This window comes from Grus americana, chromosome 2 (assembly GCF_028858705.1).
Source record: "Grus americana isolate bGruAme1 chromosome 2, bGruAme1.mat, whole genome shotgun sequence".
In the NCBI taxonomy this organism is placed as follows: domain Eukaryota; kingdom Metazoa; phylum Chordata; class Aves; order Gruiformes; family Gruidae; genus Grus; species Grus americana.
In genome coordinates this window covers 76,894,044-76,915,585 of record NC_072853.1, presented here as the reverse complement: position 1 = coordinate 76,915,585, position 21,542 = coordinate 76,894,044, and the positions used below count along the sequence as shown (strand labels likewise).

Here is a 21,542-nt window from a genome sequence, read left to right as displayed (position 1 = left end):
GGCGCCCAAACTTTTACCGTGCTTTCCTGCTTCTCAGTCTGTCGTCTTCTTACCACTTGGTGGTTCTTTAGCTGCACATGCCTTCAGTCCTCCATCACAAATAAAAATGAAGATATCCGCAGGAGATGGTTCTTAGTCCTTTGTTCCCTCACCTCTTCCTCCCGGGAAGCCTGCGATAAGCTCATGGGTTGAGAGGAGGACAGGGAGCTCTCTTAGCAGTTAGCCTCACAGGCAAAAGAGACTCAAACTCGACTTGGTGAAAATCAATGGAATTTATTGCCAGACGAAACTGACACCTCTCCCCGCATCGTCTTTGGGAGGATCACCGTGCACCCTGAATCGATACAGGCAGGTGTAGTCCGGGTGGCCCCAGTTGCTCAGCACTTCCAGCCTGATGTACTTCACGACCCCAGAGAGCTCGTTCTGAAATGAGAAGAAGAAACGAGTTGCCTTTTCCTCTCTGGCATGCGACGACTGACAGAGGAGTGCCACAGCGACGGACTCCTTCAACAGCTTACTTCTGGCTGCCCTGCGAGATCTTTTGACCTATCGTGGTCAAGACGTTCTTATCCTGCTCTACCTCATTTGGCCATAAGATCAGTCAAGGAAGAAGCAGCTACCAGAAGCTTCAGCACATAGATTGGCAAGTGCTTCTCGCCTGCTTTGAGGCACATGCTTCCACAGTCACCAGACCCAGTGGGGTCAGTATAATGCCTCGTTGCCTTCTCTAGAAAGCCACTGAAACAGAATGGCCTCCCTCTCGCTACCAGCAACAACAGAATCCTCAGAAAGCCCAGTATTTCTAGGCTTGAACCAGCAGGCCAGTAGTAGCGCACACTACGGGATGTGGCCGCTTGTATGCGCTTGGAGTCCAGACGGTCAAGCTGATTTCAGCTTCGACTGCGGCGCTTGTTGAGCGCTGAAGCTTAAAGCCAAGACGAAAGCAAAGAAGAACAGCAGTCCAGGCAAACACCCTTAGGAAGTTAAAGCAGAAGAAAGGCCAGCGTGGCAGACGCTCAAGGAGAGGGCTGCCTCTAGCCCTTTGGCAGGGAAGCTTCTGCCCCGCCGACCACATTTCTCCTCCTCCTCCTCCTCTCCTACAGCTCTCCTCCCTCTCGGTCCCCGTACCTTCAGCTGGAAGGTCTGTCTGGGATTCAGCGCTGCCAGGAACGTGAACTCTCCCAGGAACGTGCCCTTCTCCTCACGTCCTTCTTTCAGGCCCTAGAGAAAGACGGGGGTGGAGAAAACAAGAGCGTTTGGTACACCGTGGGAAGACTTAACTTCAGTCGCTGGAGTACTGGTTTATTTGGGCTACCTAGCCCAAGGAAGGTGAGCGCAAGAGGACGACGAGAAGCGGCAGCTAAGTAGCATGCCACGCTTGCCCACTCAAGCAGTCTAAGCTGCCAGTCAGAAAAGGAGCAGACGTTCCCAGTGAGAGGGGGAGTAGCCTGAGGATGACAAATGCCCACTGGGATTGGAGGCCAGAAGGTCTAGGACCGTGCACTGTGCCAGCTCCTTTTCCCTGTGGCTCCTGGAGTACCACCTTGCCCCAGAAGCTTCCTTTCGAGCAGTCCATTGGATATGGAAAGAGGAATACAATGGAAAGAGAGGAACTCTTGAGGAGCTTGTTTCTTGTGCGAGCCAGGAGGAAGCCTCAGGCCGCTGGACTCTTTGACCCATATGCACTCCCCGCTTAGAAATGCTAGGCAACCCCCCCGCCCCCGACTCGACAAATGACTTACGTAGACAGCAAAGTCCTTTGGAGCGCTGGGGATGCTGTCTCGATGGAACGCGCTCCCTGAAACATGGTCCATGGTGACAGCTCTGGGAGTGATTGGCACGGACAGCTTGATCAGGACGTGTCCCTGACTTCCTGGGAAGGGCCAGCAGTTTCCCGGGTGATTGTCCGGCTGAAAAGGAGGAGGAGGAGAAGAAGAAAGTACGTTCAGCTGGAGAAGGGTGCCCTGGCTCTCATTCCCGCCGCCAGCATCAGAGGATTATGAACTGATCTGGGCAACCAGCTCTGCCCTGAACCCCAGCCGCTGCCTCCGGTCGCACCCTGCGGGTACCGCGCAGAGAAGCCGTGGCGAGAATTCATGCCTCACAAGAGCCCTTCAGCGGAGAAGCGCTTCGATGGCAGGCAGCTGGGTGCGCTACTTGTACAAACTCTCCGGCCTCTCCCGGTCCAGAGCAACTCGCCAAGAACAAGCAAGGGACGGTGTGGCTGAAAGGCACCTGCCCAGAGCAGGTGGCAACTAAGGGCCCACCCGGATGAGCCTTTCCTGTAAGGGGAAGCAATCGCTCCCTCTCATCCAGGCCCACCTCCTGCCACTGGCACCAGCCAACTCTTCAACTTGTGCAGGCAGCTCAGGAGCAGCGAGCAGCAAGCAGTGCCAGGACGGCTGGCCAACACAACCTGGGGCCCTGCAGCAATGCAGGCTCTCAGCGCCCGCTTGTGCTCACTAAGAGCCCCGGGGAGCTCACACCCCAGACCTCTGCAGGCACCTTGTCCATTCTCCTTCCCTGCCACGCTGACAGTTTTCACAGTGGCTGGGAAGACAAAGACTGCCGGACCAAGCTGGCCTGTTAGAAGCTCGCGCGGAGCACCTGGGGCACTCCGGGAGAGGAAATACTCAACAGGCAGACACAGGAGGCGAGGAGGTCTGTGCAAGGTGGCGGCAGGAAAAGAACGCTCGGAGGAGCAGAGACAAGGGTAAAGGCGACGCTCAGCAGTGCCTTTGGTTCCTCCCCCCCACCTCTGTTTTTCTGTTTCTTGGTGCTCCTCCTACCTCAAGGATAACCTCTGGAGACCTCACGTAATCCACCAGCGGCAGGGAATACAAAAAGACTTTTCCTTTTGTATTCCAGAGGGATGGAGAAGTCCGTGAATGAATGACAGCAGCCCCTGGAAATTCAAAGATGAGCACGATCATCGAGCAATGTCAGGAGGAATATTGCACTATTGACTTGAGAAATGCTTCCACGTGGGCATCCATCTCCTACGGTGGGGTTCCCCTCTTTCTTACGGGCATGATCCCCCTGGAACACACAGCAGGGACTCATCAAACTGTCCTAAGGGGCCGTGGAGAAGGACAAGAAGGTCAACTAGGCCTTCTGTTCTTCAGATGTGGTCTGGCCCGCTACAGACTCTGGCCGTGGGTACATTTGCAGGGCACGAGGTGGCCCTTGACTTCTCGCCCCTTCTCTCCTGCCACTGGATGCGTTCCAATGCCCGTCTTGTCAAGCGGGCCAGGAAGCACTTTGGAACTGGTTGGATTGTACAGTGTCACGGCACCTGATGATTTGAGGGCATAATCAGGCATGGGGACTTGGTTTTCTTCCACCTTCTCCACGACATGATCGATTATCTCTTGCACAGCCTGGGAGGGAACACAAAGGAGAGCGCCTGTTAGAAGGAAAAGGAATGGGGCAAGCAGCTCCCCTGCAAGGCCAGCCAAGGTGACCTGGGACAAGGTTGAACTCAGATGGAAGGAACGCCTTCATATTCATATTCATATTCATATTGATTATAGACAATGTTTTAAATTATACTTGGCCATATGTTTTGGGCCAACCACCTTTTCAGCAGTCCATTGTATATGAATAATTTTGGCATCTTTAACATTTGATGAATTGCTATAAGAAGAAGAAAATGCACTGATTTCTGTTACAAATTTCATGCAAGCTATGTCTATGAGTCATTTATATATTGTATTTTTCCACTAATTGCTATGCATGGTGTGATCTTCTAAATCTGACAGTTTGTTTCTGGTCCTATTAGGGAGACTGAAATGTCTTAAACAGGAGCATAACAAATATTGAATGACAAATATCAGACAATGAAATACCCTTCTTCAACACCAACTTTAATAGATGAACAATTATTTGTTCTATTATTCTTGAAACATGCTGGATTTAGCAAGGCAAATTCACTGCCTGCTTGTTTGCAACATCTTTTGGAAGAATTTTTTTAAAAAAATTGAAAATCTCTAATTTCAAGTATAATGTCTTCTGTTGTACAGCTTATAGAAATCAATGTTTCTAACTGAGGGTATCTAAATAAGCGGAAGCACATACGTGACTATTCAGATCTGGCAAATTCAAGTTTCATTTAATTTTAATCACATTTCATTCTTTAAAACTATTCCATTTTTTCATATCAAAGGACAAGATGAATGAACTACTTGACATGTCTATCCCAAGCATTGTAATTGCTTGTTCTCTATAATTACATCATTTAATTGATGTTATAGAAAAGGGTGGTTTGGTCTGTGTGTTGTCCCATCTGACTTTGTTTACCCCAAAGAGGAGAGAAACAACAGGGATGAGACATGGATTTCAGTTTCTGCATGTGCACAGGGCAGATGGTCAAATAGGGAAGCTCAGAAAGGTTCAGTGGGAGGAAGCAGTAGGAGATACACTTGACTCGGATATACTCCTACTGCCATGTACTCCTAGCAGGACCTGTTCTCTTGAGTTCAAAGAATCAAAGATGAGGAAATTTATTTCTTCTGTGCATAAGTGCCAAAGAGTAAAGCGTTGGAAGGAATGTGCTTTCATAGAGCAACATCTCTCCAAGACTCTACTTTGCCACTGGGTCATGACATGTTTTGGCAAATTCAGTTGCTTGGAAGGAGGTTCTGCTCATCATTTTATCTGTTGTAGACAAATAACACGGAATGTATGATATATTTTTATGATATAGGGAAAGAAGATGAGACTCAAGGAGACCAAGATATTGGAAAAACAACATTCTCAGTGGATTAAAATGAAGTGACAGTTGCTCTCATGAGGGAATTTGCCTCAACAGTCTTAGCCAATATATTAGTTTGTCCCTGTAATAGTTGAAGCTGCTGTTTTGCCAGCTTCTTAACCTCTCAGAGATGGTTGCATCTCAATGCTGATGGAAGTGAATCCAGTTTGTAAAATAATATATCATTTTGGTTAAAAGACACTCTACAAATATGATTTTTTAAAAGAAACGTACTGTAAATTATGGGACAGCTTTGATTTACAACTACTTAAGGGGCTTTAAATGCTACTTTTCATACAATCACTTTGACAATTTGGGTGCTATAAGACTTAGTAGTCCCAGAGCAATACAAAGCCAGAGGGATAAAAAAATTAAAGGCCTATGTTTTTTCTTTCTTTCTGTTTGAGGATATGGTTCACTAAACCCACATTTAAAACAAAATGGCTTTTTCATTGGTCAGTCATTTGAGGAAATAAAAGCAATTAAATGGCACATTGATTTTAAATTTTCTTCTTCCACACTTCAAGTGTATCTTCTCTGGGAACTAACAATGAAATATTGTTTTTTTACATCCATTTCTAGCTATGGCACAGTACTTCACAAAACATGCTTGCACAACGTTATGCAAGGTGGAGCCTAGCAAATTAAGCTGACGTCATATTCCCCTTAAGCAAATAAAGTACTGAGGGGTGAAATGCCGTTTTAGGAATAACTGTGCTTGGGTTGAGCTAGGGACAGGCAGCTCAGGTAGCCTGAATGTTGTTTGAAATATTTATTGGAATAGATCTTCTAATTAATGCTGAACACTAGGCTTTATCTTCCTGTAGCAAGGGAAGTATCTATATGGACCCTGCCTGGATTAACCATAAAACCAGAAGAAGGGCTATATCCAGTCCAGTCGAAGTTCCCTGTTGCCCAGCAGCCTGCCTCAGACAGCACCCAAGATCAGATACTTAGGGAGGAGTATAAGCTTAGGTAAACTACATGCTGATATTCTCCAAGTCTCCAACAATTTGCAGCTCATATTTGAGCGAAAGGTGGTATCTTTATATTCAATAGTCCTAGGTGGACTTTTTTAATTAATTTGACCATTCACTTCGAAACCGTATAAATATTACTATCCACAGTATCCTGCAATAAGTAGATTAGGTAGCTAGTTCATGCACTAAACCTTTGGAAAAAACCTCACTTTTAATGTGAATTCTTACTTCATCCAAATAAAATTAAACATCTTAGAAGGTTAAGATTCATTATTAGGCAGAAAAGGTACTTCAAACTATGATCCCTTTCATTATGTTTTCTCAAATCAGTTTGGATCTGTCCTGGTCTCAGCTGAGACACAGTTAATTTTCTTTCCAGTAGCCGGTATAGTGCTGTGTTTTGGATTTAGTATGAGAATAATGTTGATAACACACTGATGTTTTTAGTTGTTGCCAGGTAGTTGTAGTGTCTACACTAAGCCAAGGCCTTTTCAGCTTCCCACGCCCTGCCAGGTGCACAAGAAGCTGGGAGAGCACAGCCAGGACAGCTGGCCCAGGCTGCCCACAGGGATATTCCCTGCCACATAACCTCACGTTCCGTATGTAACTGGGGAAGCAAGCCGGGAGGCAGGATCGCTGCTTGGAAACAGACTGGGCATTGGGTTGGTTTTTTTCTGCATATTATGAGCAATTGCATTTGTGCATCACTTGTATTATTATTATGTTGTTGTTATTGTTGTTGTTATTATTATTATCTTCCTTTGTTATCCCATTAAACTGTCTTTATCTCAACCCACATGGTTTTTTTCCATTCTCCTCCCCATCCCCTTGGTGGGGGAGAGGGGTGAGTGAGCGGCTGCATGGTGCTGAGTTACCGGCTGGGGTTAAACCACAACAGGACCATAGGAAGAAGCTGATCAGCTGCGTATACATCACAAAGCAGCAATGTAATATACTGTTCAACACAAACTAACTAACAAGGATACTTGCTTTCAGGTAAGGAATCCCTTTCTTGTGAATCAAAGAAACAATTCTTTTTTTTTTTTATTTGGGGGGGATTGGCTTACAGTCAAGGAGTACAATGTTGAATTTTAGATGGACAATAACTATAAAAAGTTATCAGATTCATTTTAATTAAGTTAATGGCTTTAACTGTGAAAGTCATTTTCCTTTAAAGTGTTGTTTGGGTTGGGTTTTTTTAAACAAATTAATTAATTATTCAGTTCAACTGAAATGCTGGAGTGCAGTCATACTTTACAGACCCGTGATGGAGACATGTGTCTCTGCATTTTCAACCATGAAGGTTGCCCCATTATCAGGTATGATACCAGCTGCACTCTTGACAGCCTACTTTGGGGTATTCACTTCCACTGTAGGTAGACAGCTCAGATGATTAAAGAAAAGCTACTGTGTGTGAGCTATAAGTAATCAAATCCTTCATATGCCTTTAGTGAAGAAAAATATATTTTTAAACTCCGAGTTAGATAGGAGGAAATGAAAAAGGAGCAAAGAAATCACCCGTCTTCATAGTCAGAAATTCAAGTTTGGAATCGTTGTTTTGTGTTTCCTCTCCCATAAGAGGGAGGGAAAACAGAGTTATCATCAATAAACACAGTAGTAAATCCAAGGAATTATACACTACTCTTCATCTCAAGACCCTGAGCAGTTTATAATCACGAATTAATTAAGCCTTGCAGCATTTCTGGAAGGGATATGCAACTTGAATAATGCCTTTCTGTCGCGGTTTAGGCCCAGCCGGTAGCTGGGTGCCACGCGGCCGCTCACTCACCCCTCCCCCAGCGGGATGGGAGAGGAGAAGTGTAACAAAAGGCTTGGGTCGAGATAAGGACAGGGGGAGATCACTCACTAATTACCGTCAGGAGCAAAACAGACTGAATGTAGAGAGGAGATTCATCTAATTTATTACTAGGCAAAACAGAGTAGAGCAATGAGAAAATACAATCAAGTCTTAAAACACCTCCCCCCACCCCTCCCATCTTCTCGGGCTCAACTTCACTCCCGGCTTCAACCTCCTCCCCCCTCAGCGGCACAAGGGGGCAGGGAATGGGGGTTGCGGTCAGTTCAGCACACATTGTCTCTGCCGCTTCTTTGTCCTCAGGGGGAGGACTCCTCTCAACATTCCCCTGCTCCAACATGGGAGTCTCTCCCACGGGCTACAGTCCTTCACGAACTGCTCCAGCGCAGTCTCTCCCACAGGGTGCAGACCTTCAGGAGCAGACTGCTCCAGCGTGGGGTCCCTCCCACAGGGTCACAAGTCCTGCCAGCAAACCTGCTCCGGTGTGGGCTCCCCTCTTCACGAGTCCACCGGTCCGGCCCAGACTTGCTCCAGCGTGGGCTTCCCACAGGGTCACAGCCTCCTTCAGGTGCCTCCACCTGCTCCGGCGTGGGGTCCTCCACGGGCTGCAGGTGGAATCTCTACACCCCCTCATCCTTCCTCCATGGGCTGCAGGGGACAGCCTGCTTCACCATGGTCTTCACCACGGGCTGCAGGGGGATCTCTGCTCTGGTGTCTGGAGCGCCTCCTCCCCCTCCTTCCTCACTGACCTTGGTGTCTGCAGAGTTTCTCACATCTTCTCACTCCGCTCTCTGGCTGCAAAAGTTTTCTTTAACTCTTGTTTTCCTTCTTAAATATGTTATCACAGAGGCGCTGATTGGCTTGGCCTTGGCCAGGGGCGGATCCATCTTAGAGCCGGCTGGCATTGGCTCTGTCAGACACAGGGGAAGCTTCTAGCAGCTTCTCACAGAAGCCACCCCAGTAGCCCCTCCCGCTACCAAAACCTTGCCACACAAAACTCAACACAGTTTCTCAGGGGACCCAAATTGTAGGGTTTTTGTGTGACCCACAGGTTAACTGGCAAATTCTAGATCCAATATATCTTAAGACCTAAGACGTTAATGTATTTTTAAACTCTTCCAACTCCAGTGAAATAGTCCCGCTGTGACGCCTGCCCCACAGAAGTGGAGGAAACAGAGCAGAGACAGGTTGTGTGGTTATAACGACTGCACAATAATGGAGAAGTGATGGGAATTTAGAATGGATTGCACTTTACATGCTCAGAATTTCGTTTAAGGTTTGGTTGTCAGGCGTGCTCTTCCAGAGGATTTCTTATCATCCAAAACAGGCCTGTAAATAAATTGTACTATGATTATATGTGTCCTACCTTCATTAATGCCTTCCATAGATATAAGGTATAATGCAGCTACTTTATACCTAAGGGCCACGAGTACTTTTACAGATAGCATGTTTGCTGTATCAAAACCCCAGCCTGGTGCAGAGTCTGCTGTCACTCATATGATCAGTAATCTCAAACAACTTCGGTAAAGTCGCTAAGTGGGTTCAGATCAGCACTTATGAAGTCTAGTCCAAACGTAAACCAACAATATGCAGTAATAATGGTCTCTGAGAGAGGCAGAAAAAATATGAATATTTGTGGCCTAAGTACCAATGAAGGCTTTCAGTAAAGCACTTTCTGATGCCCTCTCAACAACTAGATTTTTTCCTTTCAGATATATCCAAAGCACAAACATGTCTCTAAGGTTCCTCCAATCTTTCAGTAAACCTAAATTACACTGCTGATTTCTAATATACTTTCTCATAATTTAGAGTACGTAAAGGACTACAGATCCAAAAGTGTGCAGAGAGATTCTCTGAGCTACTGTCATAGTAAAAGTAGACATCTCGTTTATTTAAAATATTATCTGATCTATCGTCAGAATTTGAATTAGAATGTTAAATGATATACTGATGATCAGTTTGTAGTATTGATTTATAACTTGAACCACCCTCTCAGAGACTGACAGAAGGGAAGATTTATGTTAAAGTATTGCTATTCTAGTATAATGTGTGCTAACCAGGAAGACGACGACTATACACATTTTAAACACTGCACTGATTAATATAGTACAGATAACAAAAGAAAAAAATAAAGGAAGCTGGGAAACCAAAGGAGTGATCTGGATTCTTCTCAATTTAGAAACATGACACTTGAATGGAATTTTCTCCAGGTTAGGAGAAGGAAACTATCCTTCTCTGTTTTAATATTTGGTCCTCACCAAAATTGATTAACCTAAGGAAAGCTCTCATATTCCGAGGAAGTGGTCAAAAGTTCCAAGGTAATTAAAAGTGAAAAGCAACAATAAACCAACCCAAAACCAAAAACCAAACAAACAAGGATGTTGACTGTTTATTAGTTTATTATTTAACAGCCCACCAGTATGTAAGTAGGTGAGATAGACAATCAGTTGTGCTTGTTGTGTTCACTATATCTCCATTTTGCATGAAGCCAGCTATGATCTGTAGATCTTTTGGATTCATCCTGTGATAAACCTAAGATCTGACTTCGTTATTTAATGCATGTGCTAGCTACGTGCATGGCTACGTGACTATGCTTTGTCGAAACATTTGCCTGAAACCGTCCTAATGCTAGTATGCTTTCATATGAATTCATTGGTATAGAATCACTGCATGCAGTCTAGTCAATCTAGTTGATAATCCAAACATCATCCTAATTTTATTATTCTCAAATCTGGATACCTTCTCATCCAAAATGATACCAGCCTCTTGGCAATTGTTCAGTATACTCCTGCCCCCTTCCCCCAGTTTTTAACTAAGACCAGGCAAAGAAAACCATGCACATATACTTTGAAAAGGTCAAGTTCTGCTCTCAGCCACAGCAGCGTACCTGAATATATATTGAAGCCCTAATGGCTGCTGTCTGTCAGACTATCTGATGACTAAAAATGACAATAATTTCTCCCTTTCAGTAGTTACTGGGTTATAAAAAAATAACATTTGAACAAGAAAAGTGTTGCTGATGAATGAAGTTTTGATTATAAGGACATAAATATGTTGTCATTGATCTAAATACAAAGTAGTAGAAAAATAGTCATAGTATCACAATACAGATGATGGCTTGTGGCTTGCATAGCGTATCTTCTGCATGTATATCCTGTAGCACTTTTGCATAAATAGAAACAAACACACGTCACTGTAGTTCCAATTTAGTCTGAAGTAGACCACTTAAAGGCCATCACATCATGATAAGGCTGTCACTCAGTTAAATCACCATCACCGCAAACCTGTGTTGAAGACATTTTATCACTTGCTTTATGCAAATGTATTAACTGACTTGGTTGCATAAATATTTTTGTTATTGTTGGTAGTTTGCAAATTTGAATATGATTTATTTATTTACCTCTCCCTAGCTTATTGTCATCTTGCAGTATTGAGACAGATTTAGGTTTTCTTTATGTGTGTGTTCTGTGGAAGTTTTTGTTCTAAACCAGTACATTTCCGTAGGCCTCAGAGCACCACCCTGACAAGAGACATCCATGCCCTCTGCTAAAATGAAATCATATAATTTGTCAGTGCTTTTTCAATTAAAGTCAAAATAACGAAACCCGAAAACTTTGTGAGTCCTTTTTTTATTTTCACTGGATCTGGTATTTATGCATACAAACCTCACAAAGTGTCACCTAGGGAAAAAATGTTGTGAATACTCAAAAAAATCAATGTGTATTTTCTTTTAATGTCAACTAAAATAATATGTGAAATGCATCTTCTGGAAGTGACTCACAACAGATGTAAAAGGAACTTTAAATTCAGTGAAAGAATTAGACATGTAATCTGAAATTTGGGGTTGTGAGATGAAACCAAGTGGAAATAAGGGATCCACAGGTCTGATTCTTGATGGGGGTAAATTAATGAAGCTCCTTTGCAGCAGACCTATACCAAAGGAGAGCAATGAGGAATGTAATGATATGATGACATATGGGGTTTGTTCTATGAGTTCTTTCTATGCAAGATTTTTCTATGGAATTTCTCTATTGCTCTGTATTCTTCTGTATTCTTCAAAAGAATTATTTAAAAATATGGTTATGCTACTATTTTATTATGGTTATTTACGTCATTATTTGTATTATGTACTACCAGCAAGCTTCAGCTGGGTTGGGACATCACTGGTTTCAGGCGCTTCAGGTTTCATAAACCTGAACTGACTGTTTTCATTCATAACAGTTGATTAGACAAGAATTGTACTAGGTTTGGGGAAAGGTGTTTAAGACAAGTGCATAGTGAAAAATATATCGGTTTGCAAGTCTGCAAATTGCTTGGGTTTTTTCTTTTTTTTTTTTACTTTCAGCTGAGACCAGAGGAAAAAGGGCAATAAAGAAGAAGTGGCTTCAGCTGAGGACAAGAGACCTTGAATGAGAGAATTGAAATGAGACTGTTGACAGAACAAAGAATATCCAGAAGAAAAACTGTGTCTTGGCAATAGAGGAAAAAATAGAAGACAGATGCTTCTCTACTCATCCAGTCCTTGCTATTGCTACAAAGCCTCTACTCACTTCTGACTGGAAGATTCTAGAAATTTTTCTGGTCATGTGATCACACTATTTTTGAGGTAGGCTGTCTGGAAAAGCAGACTGCACAGTTTGAGAGGGTTTTCTTGGATTTTATTTCTCATTTACAGAGAAGAGTTCCAGTGGCAATATCAGAGTTGTGAATATGGATTCCTGATGACCATTTGTTTATGATTAATGTACTTACCTCCTGTTTATGCATCTATAAGTTTCAAAGTGCATTGCAGGTAGGATGCAGGAGTAGCTCAATCTGCAGGCAGTAGGAGCAAGTGCACCCAGTACAGCTGCCCGGGTGCTCCTGTGCCACTGTGCTGCATCTACCCAGGATGCACAGACCGAGCGCATGGTACTTATCTGTGTACTGTGGCAAGATCCCTAGGCTTTGCTCATTAATGGGGGTCATAAAATGCTTTAAAAAGGCATTTTGAAGGCCTTCAAAAAGTAAAAAAAGAGAAGTCCCCCTCTCATGAAGTCTTTGTTTCCCAATCTCAATGGGATGTTGTTGCAGAAAGCTCGGAGAAAGAGGATGAATCCTGCTGCTTGACGTGGTGTATGATTCGGGTATTACATGGTCAAGGAACAAAAGTAGTTGCAGCCTTTAGAGCTTGTGTGTGCATCCTGGCATGATTCTAGGTATTTCCAGTATATCCACAGTGCTGTTCAGATTCTTCTGTGTATTGCCCAACAAGAATGCTCTTTTGTTTCTGTTTTCATCAAAACTAGGTGAGCTTCTGTAGGGATGTCCACAGACCCTGACTGACTGCAGGACTCCCTGTGTTTCAGACTTTGGGCTTTCTACCTGATGGCTCCACTGTATATTGGTGCTGGAAAATCAAGATTAATGTAGCCCCAATATTTAAATTTCTTGGTGTTGTGCACACACTGTCTGCAAGTCAGGGAGGAACTGAAGCACACTACTCAATATTGTAAAACTGAGGATTTATTTAGAAAAAAGACTGATATTCCTGAAAATGCCAGAACCACATTTTCTCACCCCTAGCTCCAGGTAAAAAACAGAACAGTTTTTGATCAGACTTTGCTGGAGCTGAGAACAGATAAAGACCAAATCTGAAAAATTAAAATTAAGCAGGTATACTGTAGTAAAGTCGCAAGCAACTGAAAGAAGGGTAATAATGTAAAGTGTTGGCCTTTTAACATATCTGTTGAGACCAGCTTCAGACATACTCTAAAACACCCCAGATAGATAAACAGATAAAGCCACTCAGACAGCTTTGGTCTCCATCTGGGCTTCCTCCAAGGTCCCTGAGCTCTAATAAAGACAACAAAGAATTGTGTTAGTTTCCAATGTGTGACTTATCTGAAGTCACAGAAACATTATCTTTACTCAGCAAAATGTACTTTGCTTTTGAAAATCAGTTCATTGAACCAGATGCCCTGCTGCTGGCAAGACTAGATGGAAAAGGATTTGACGTGCACAGTATCTAGTTCTTCAAAAATACATATAAGCTCACTTATTTCTATTGCTTAAACAGATCCAAATATTTCCCATTTACCATAACATTTCAAATGTGGAACAGAAAACATAAAGCTTCAGGTTTTGCCCATTTTCATAATTTGATCTAAACCCCTGTATTGCTTTCCTTACTAAAAATAGAAAATACTGGAATGACGTGCACTATAGCATCATGGATTTGTCAACAAGACATGAAATCTTTCATTGACTTAAACACAGGCAGATTATTTGGTATGAGTACTCTTTTGGCACAGTACTATTTCCCTAAAATTGCATGGAATCTGAAAAGCAATTCCATAGAAACATAAATAATCATAATTATGAAACCATGCCTCAGAAGATGATCAGTCCTCAAAGTGAGTTGCAAATTGGAGAAAGCAAATATACAAAAGGTATATTTGTTGATTATTATTAATTTTAGATTGTGCATTTTCTTACACAAAATTGTTCCTTAAAGTGTATCTGACAGTAGGAGGCCAAAGTTTTTTGTGGTTTCCTTTATAAACTATATTTGTGATAAAGGTTTGTCACAGCTGATAAGAAGGAACATTGATAGGACCTTAGTACCTAGAAATAAATTTGTCCCTGTTGTATGGAGTAGCATATTTCGTGTGGGAGAAATAGTAATCTATTTTTAGTTCAGCTGTACTCCTAAGAAATGTACCTTTCCTCCCACAGTAAGAACTTCCTGTACTTTCACACCTCAGTGGACTGTTAGTAAAACATTTCAAGCACAAAATCCAGTAAGATTCAGTCAAGTGTATTACAGACTTGAAAGTCACTTACTGAAAATTGCACATGCTCTATATGAGTTAGTTAAGTCCAATTCCTCCCTGATTAGTACAAATACTTCAGCTTTTCTCTCTCATTCTTTGGTCAAATCCCTCATATGCAGTATAAATCCCTTTTCAGTTTGTTTGTTTGTTTGTGTGTTTGTGTTTTGTCTTATGATATTAAAAAAATCATTCAAATTCTGCTTATTTAGCAAGTTAAGTTTCCAATGGCATTCTGTAGATAATACACAGCTCAAGTTAAGCTTTCAAAAATCATGTTATATCTGGTGAGTTTTATACCAAGTTTTTCCACCATTAGGAATAATATATTGTCCACAGAATAAGTCAGGCAGTTAGTCTTATCATTGAAAAAACCCCAGTAACATGTCAAACACTTTTCATCATATAACTTCTTTCTCAATTGCTTGTAACATGCATAGTAACTATTTGAAATGAAAACTTGTCATGATTGCATCAAGTTGTTTTTTGTGTTTTTTTAATTATTTCATTGGAACTGGTTTATCCATTGTGACGTATACAACAATACAGTTCTGTCAAAATTTAAGATTTCCTTAGCTGTTTCTTTGAAGAAGAGAAGTGACCCCACACTTTGGAAGATGTGTTTTTGAAGCCAGCACAATCATAATCCTAGAGAGAGTAGTAAGATAATCAACCAAGATTTGGTCAGGCTACACTTTTAGGAGAAACATCCATTTGCACAAGTTCAGTACTTGGCAACATGTCCTTGCTAAAGTTTTCTTCAGGTTTACCTAAAGTGAGACAATCTGAATGATGTCACCTATACTAAAAATTAAAGCAGTACCAGACTACATCTGAGCACCAGAATGCAATCAGCTGCATCTTCTGATAACGCACACACTTCCGAGCAATTCCTAGGAATGGGACAGAGTGTAGCACGGGTCAGGGATGAATCCCAGATATACAGAAAAGTTGGTGCTGCTCTGGCATGCTTCTCCAGCCTGATTTCCCAGCCATATCTTAGCAGGCCTTGCCTGTTCATATGCATATGCAATCCCAATCCACCTGCAGGAGCAGTGAAGATGCCCTCATTATTTTCCAGGGCCAAGCAGACAGGGATAAGGTATAATCAAAGGAGAGCCTCTCCTCATCCTGGGGGCTTGCTCCAGGATGTCACTGCCTTGCATGCACTGACTGGGGAGCCCAAGCTGGACATGGTCCTCCCAAGAAGGTCTCACATGGGCCAAAGAGAGGGGAGAAATTAGCTTCCTCGAGTTTCTGGCTACACTCTAGAGTCACCCAGTGTGTAACTGTCCTCCATCATCATAGAAGTGCACTGTTAACTTGTGGTCAGCTGCTTCTCCACCAAAGGTGTTTTTCTGCAAGGCTGATCCCCACCTAGTCTGCCCCAAGCCCACATTGCTGCATGGGGTTGCTCCATCCCAGGTGCAGGACTCTGCTCTTGTCCTTTGTTAAATTTTATGAGGTTTCTGTTAGCCCGATTCTCCAGTTTGTGGAGGCTTTTCTGAATGGCAGCCCTGCTCTGCAAAGTATTCATGTATGCCCAGTTTGGTGTCACCCACAAATTTTCTAAGGGTTGTTAGAGACATTACCCAGTATTGGTCCTAATGTTGTCCCATGAGGGCACCACTGGTAGTCACCTGTCAGTTTTGTACTACTAGTCACAGTCCTTGGTGTCTCATTATCCAGCCAGCAATCAACCACTTGCGGTCCATTTCTCAAGTCCATGTCTCAACCATTTCTCTTGTTAAAGTCAAAATAAACAACATTATTTACCTTGCTTACCTTGCCTTTTCTCTTGCCCACCATGCCAGTCTCACAAGTGCCAAGCAGAGGGGGAAGAATCTCTTTCCTCAACCTGCTGGCTATCCTCTTCCGTGTGAAGGAGCACTGCTGACTCCTGCCCAGCTTGCTGTCCACCAGGACCCCCAGGTCTTATTCTGCAAAACTGCTGTCTAGGCAGCCAGCTCCCACTTTGTATTTTGTTGCTTGGATCCATATCAGGAACCATGGCTTCTGTACAGGTTGGTATAGATACACTTTTGAGCTACTTAACTCTACTGAATGCCTGGCCAGATGGATATCACATAGTGATCCATGCCCTGGGGTTTCAGTTTACTGGGTCCCTTGACCCATGTCAGAACCAGGCCTCATGTGGCCTAGGACCATGGGAAGAAGTGAGGATGCTCAGGAAGATTGTATTCTTGGCCACCTCTGTTCATTGCCATCACTTGATCACCTAAGCCCGTGGCAAAAGTGAGGCCAGGGCAATGCTCTGGCGAGTATCCATTCACCAGAAGTGTCAGGATCAGAGTTGGCCACTGGGTAAGAGTGAGTAGCATATCCAGTGGGACTGGGTTTGGGAGGACAGTGAATGAATCTGCCTCCATTGTATGCAAGTGTCCCATTGATCATACCTCAGCAAAAACCTCATAAAACAGCACAGAGGATTACATCTGCATAGCAATCAGCAATATCACATCTCAGGTTACCCACCTAAGAGCATCTATGCCACAGATGAGGTAAACATGAATGGGCCTACCAAACATGAATGATCCTTGCAGACATCTATACATGATTATGCCTGAAAATCTCCACTGATCTTTCCATCCCCAGTAAAAGGACATGCTGCTGCTTTCAGCATGGTCCCAAAGACACTCAGAAAAAGACCTGATCTTTCCACATAACCCCTGACAGATTCAGATTTTTCTTGATTTGCAGGACGTAATTTCTGCAAAGAAAGTGCTATAGCAACCTACCCCCTTCTTTCATTCATGTGTTTTCAATAGTCTCCAGGCCAAAATTTTTGCGGGGTCTACCACAAAAGAAGCAACATTCACTCTCTTCTCCCTTACCTGACACATGCCTTCCCCTGCCCCCAGTTTCTTTTCTTTCTGGCACGTGCCCTAATTCACCACTCTCAGTCAGGGTTTTGTGGAGTTCATATCTGTGCATTAAGCAGTAAGCCTGTGCCTCATCTGGCATTTAGGGCAAGGTCCTCAGACGAAAGTTCAGGGTCCAGAAATGAAGATCAGGAGAGGTGAATCTGGGTGTGGACTCCTCCATTAACCACCACCTGAACTCCCCTCTGCACCCTTGCTTTCTAGTGAATCACGGTGTTCATGGTTATCTGTAGAACAGCCGTCTCAATGGCCACAGCGGATGTCTGGGAATAGCAGGAATTCAGAGGTGCCCTGAGTTGCGTTGGCAGGGAGCAGGGTGCTCAAAGGGCAGCCTCCTAAACCTTACAGGCAGGCTGATGTGTCATGAATGGGACAAAAAAGAAAGGAATATATACCCTAAAGATGTATAGGAAGTAGTGCCAAGGCCAATGACAACTAACAGAGTTACTCCAGAGAGTAATGAGTTTAACATTCTATATGTGAGTTTTCAGCTGTGTCATGCCAATTAACCTCAAGAGCAAATAAGGGTTTTGGACAAGTTTTGTTTACTAGTGGAAACATAGTAGAGGAGTTCCCATCCTCACTAACTTTTCTCTATGAAAACATTGTTTCAGGGCATATAACAGAAAAAAACACTTTGTTTTGCAGTTGTACTTGGTTGCAAGCCTTGAGGAGACATGTTAGTCTCAACTTGTACAGTAACTATTCTTTATTTTGTGCACTTAATTGTCCTTTTTCTAATGAGCAAGACTTCACTACCTTATAAAACAAATAAGAATGTAATTTATATGCTAGAAAGAAGGTTAAAAATCAGTAGGAAAGTAAGACAATCAGTGGCTTGTGCAAAATTATACTTTCCAGCATAGAAAATCTAGGTCTTTTATAGCCTCAATGCCTTTTGGGATGAATGAGGCACAGTTTGGAACTTGCCTCTGTTCTCTGGAGTAACGTAGTTCATTCCTTCCACAAAGGAAATTTATCCACTTTCCAGTGTTTCTCTGCTCTTTAGCCAGTAGTTTGTACATGATTAGGAAATTGAGGCACGTCTCCTTCAGCTGATTATTACGGTGTAAAGGTAATACTACACCTACTATGTATTTGAAGGTGATCTGTGCTGTATTAGGAGGTTTTACTCCATCCAGCCTGTTGATAAGAATGAGTTAAGAAAATAAGTCAAAATAGACTTCTAACTTCAATGAATCCAGCATCCTGCTATTTCTGGCAACCATGGTGATAATTTGCCTAATTTGTTTTTGATAACGATTAAATGAGTTGATCTTTTTTCTTTTTAATTCTTGCTGTATTTTTGGTTTTGGTAATTTCCTGTGGCAATAAGTTCCACAGTTTACAGTTAATTAATGAAAATCTCCTTGAATCAGTTTTTAATTGACAGCTTTTTAATGTCATCACATATTTCTTTGCATTTGCATTATGAGGCAAAGGAACATTTTCTAATTTCTAATGTTTTTATCACGCCTCTTTCTTCTGTTTCTTCAGTGATCAGTTCTAATTGCTCAGTTTCTTTTCATATGCAAGCACTTCCAGTCCACTGGTCATACTTTTCAATATCCCATGAACTAACCTAAGTTGTGCAGTGTCCCTTTTGGGACAAGTGATCAGCACTGCACACTCCAAATAAGGTCATATCCTTAATCATAAAAAGGCATTATGTGCCAATGTTAATTACCCTATTAGTCTTCATGTAACCTGACTTCTTGTTGGACTTCCAGCTACAGCTGCATATCAAGCAATCTATAGCAATTTCCAAGTCTGCTGTAGGTGTTGCTTCCATAAATTTAAAGCCCTCTGAGATGTTGGAGAAGTGTGAACTTTCCTTTTCAATGAGAAATGAAACATTTTCATGTTGATGAGTAAACTACTTGAATTAGGACAGTTTCTTTCAAACTCTGTGACCTTTCCTGACTTAAATGTCTTAGTGATATCTGTAAACTTTAACAAGTAGAATCACTAATGTCCTACAGTTCTTTTGAAACTATTGATAGACATTAAACAATAAATGTTTGAGTGATAAACACTAAAAGTTTGAGTGTGGTAAAGTGCTTGCTGTGTTCGGTTGGTTGGTTTGGTTTTTAATTAATCATTTAATTGCGCTCTTTGGTCTTTTCTTCATGACAATGTTGCCACTACTCTCAAGATTATTTTGTTTCATAGAATCATAGAAAATCTCAAGTTGGGGGGGACCCCTAAGGGTTGAGTCCAACTCCCTGCTCCTCTCAGGCTTACCTAAAACTAAACCATATGACTAAGAGTGTCATCCAGACACTCCTTGAACTTTGACAGGCTTGGTGCCATGACCACTTCCTTGGGAAGCCTGTTCCAGTGACCAACCACCCTCTCAGTGAAGAACCTTTTCCTAATGTCCAATATGAACTTCCCCTGATGCAGCTTCATTCCATTTCCATACGTCCTACGTCCTACCGCTGGTCACCAGAGAGAGGAGATTGGCACCTCCCCCTCCACTGCCCTCCCTTGAGGAAGGTGATGATGTCACTCCTCAGCCTTCTCTTCTCCAAGCTGAAAAAGCCAAGTGACCCCAGCCGTTTCTCATAAGTCTTGCCCTTGAGGCCTTTCACCATCTTTATTGTCCTCCTCTGGACACACTCTCATAGTTTGATTTCCTTCTTACATTGAGGAGCCCAAAATGGCTCACAGTACTTGAGGAGGGGCTGCACCAGTGCAGTGCAGAGTGGTAAAATCAACTCCCTCGACTGGCTAGCTATGCTGTGCTTGATGCATCCCAGGACATTGTTGGCATTTTTGACTTGTTTCTTCTACAGAATCTTATTCAGGACCATGCCAAAGGCTCTTCAGTAGTTTTATTAAATTATGTGAACCAGTTTTCCTTCATCAATCCCTTTATAGATATGTTCAAAGACTAAAAAAAACCCCATAAAATTATTAAACAAGTTTTTCCTTAGCGGAAACCATGCTGGTTTTATTCTATTTGATGATATCCAATACATTTCCTTTTTCCCCCTTGGTAAGCATCATTTGAACTAATCTGCTAGGTAGAGACTTAGGCCTTAATTCTCTAAATACTTTGAAGAGTTTTTTAAAGAGTAAAATTCTTACTATGAACTAGATCAGGTAGCTAATCTAAGAATTCTACTGAAAATAGCTCTACCAATATAACAAAATTTAGAAATTCCTAAAAAGTAGTATTGATATCATGGCTTTAATTCACAGTAGAAGACAACTAATTCTCCTAGAGAGATCACTGTGTTAGTAAGTTCACTAACTCAGGTCTTATTCTCTCTGGCATTGCTTGGAATAGTTGTACCTTGAGATACCCTGAGATTTCCACTTCTTAAAATGTTCTTATCTTTTTGTTTGAAGAAGAAAACAAGGACAAGCAAATCATTTTCTTGAAAACTGCTGATAGCTTTTTCCTAATATAAGAATTGATCACAGCAAAGGCCTATTGAGCTGAACAGCTATGATCATGGTCAATAGAAGATATCTAAGACAAAATATAAGAACAGGACAACTAAGCAGTGATATTTCTTGAAAATACTCTGCAGCCTTCAGAAATTTCTACTTAGGCATTTCTTCAGCTAGATACCATAACTGTCTGTTTAATAACCCTTAATGGAATTTTCTATGATATTGTTCAATCACTCTAAACTTCTGTAAACTTCTAGCATCCACATCATCCTTACCAGCTAGAGATTGGGCGCTGAGTAAGATGGTCAACTCTGTAATCTTTAGTTCAACCCTTCAGTGAATCTCAACAAAAATTAATTAAGTTTTATTGTTTGGCTTAGTAAAAGAAGTACAGCTTTTTTCCAGCACAGAAAAGACCTTAGGATTTACAGTGGAATTCTGTATTGTAGGAGGGGTTGCTTCTGCTGCTATTAATCACTATTTTGCACTTGGCATTAGAGCAGAATCAGTCCATTAGGCAACAAGGCTTCTGCAGAATAAATGATATTATAAGATTCCATGATTTCACCATCAGAGCAAATGTATACACAGAGGTGCTTATACTCTTTACAACATCAATTTGTGTATATTCTGCCTGCCTGGTAGTTCCAGAGGTGATTAGTCTTCAATACAGACCCTGAGTAGCAATTTTAGCAAAGGCGGCAGAGGCCTCTATCACATTTGCAAAGCAACCCTTGTGCAAATGGAGAAGGAGTGGAAGAGCTCAAAGTTGAATGTTACACTGTAATAACCTCTTGTATAATTTCACTGTAAAGAAATTTTCCAGCTGTGGGGTCATGTTGCCCTCAATCAGTACGTGACATCAGCACTTCC

General features: G+C 42.3%; 1 protein-coding gene across 1 annotated transcript; it reads right to left on the bottom strand.

Annotated features, from left to right (window-relative positions):
* Window positions 1–263: 263 nt before the first annotated feature.
* LOC129202376 (SUN domain-containing protein 3-like) lies at window positions 264–16,089 on the bottom strand. The gene is given in 7 exon segments (XM_054815035.1): window positions 264–305; window positions 307–423; window positions 1,129–1,221; window positions 1,743–1,910; window positions 2,790–2,905; window positions 3,296–3,406; window positions 15,954–16,089. Coding segments are annotated over 7 exon segments (783 nt in total).
* Between the last annotated feature and the right edge of the window lie 5,453 nt (window positions 16,090–21,542).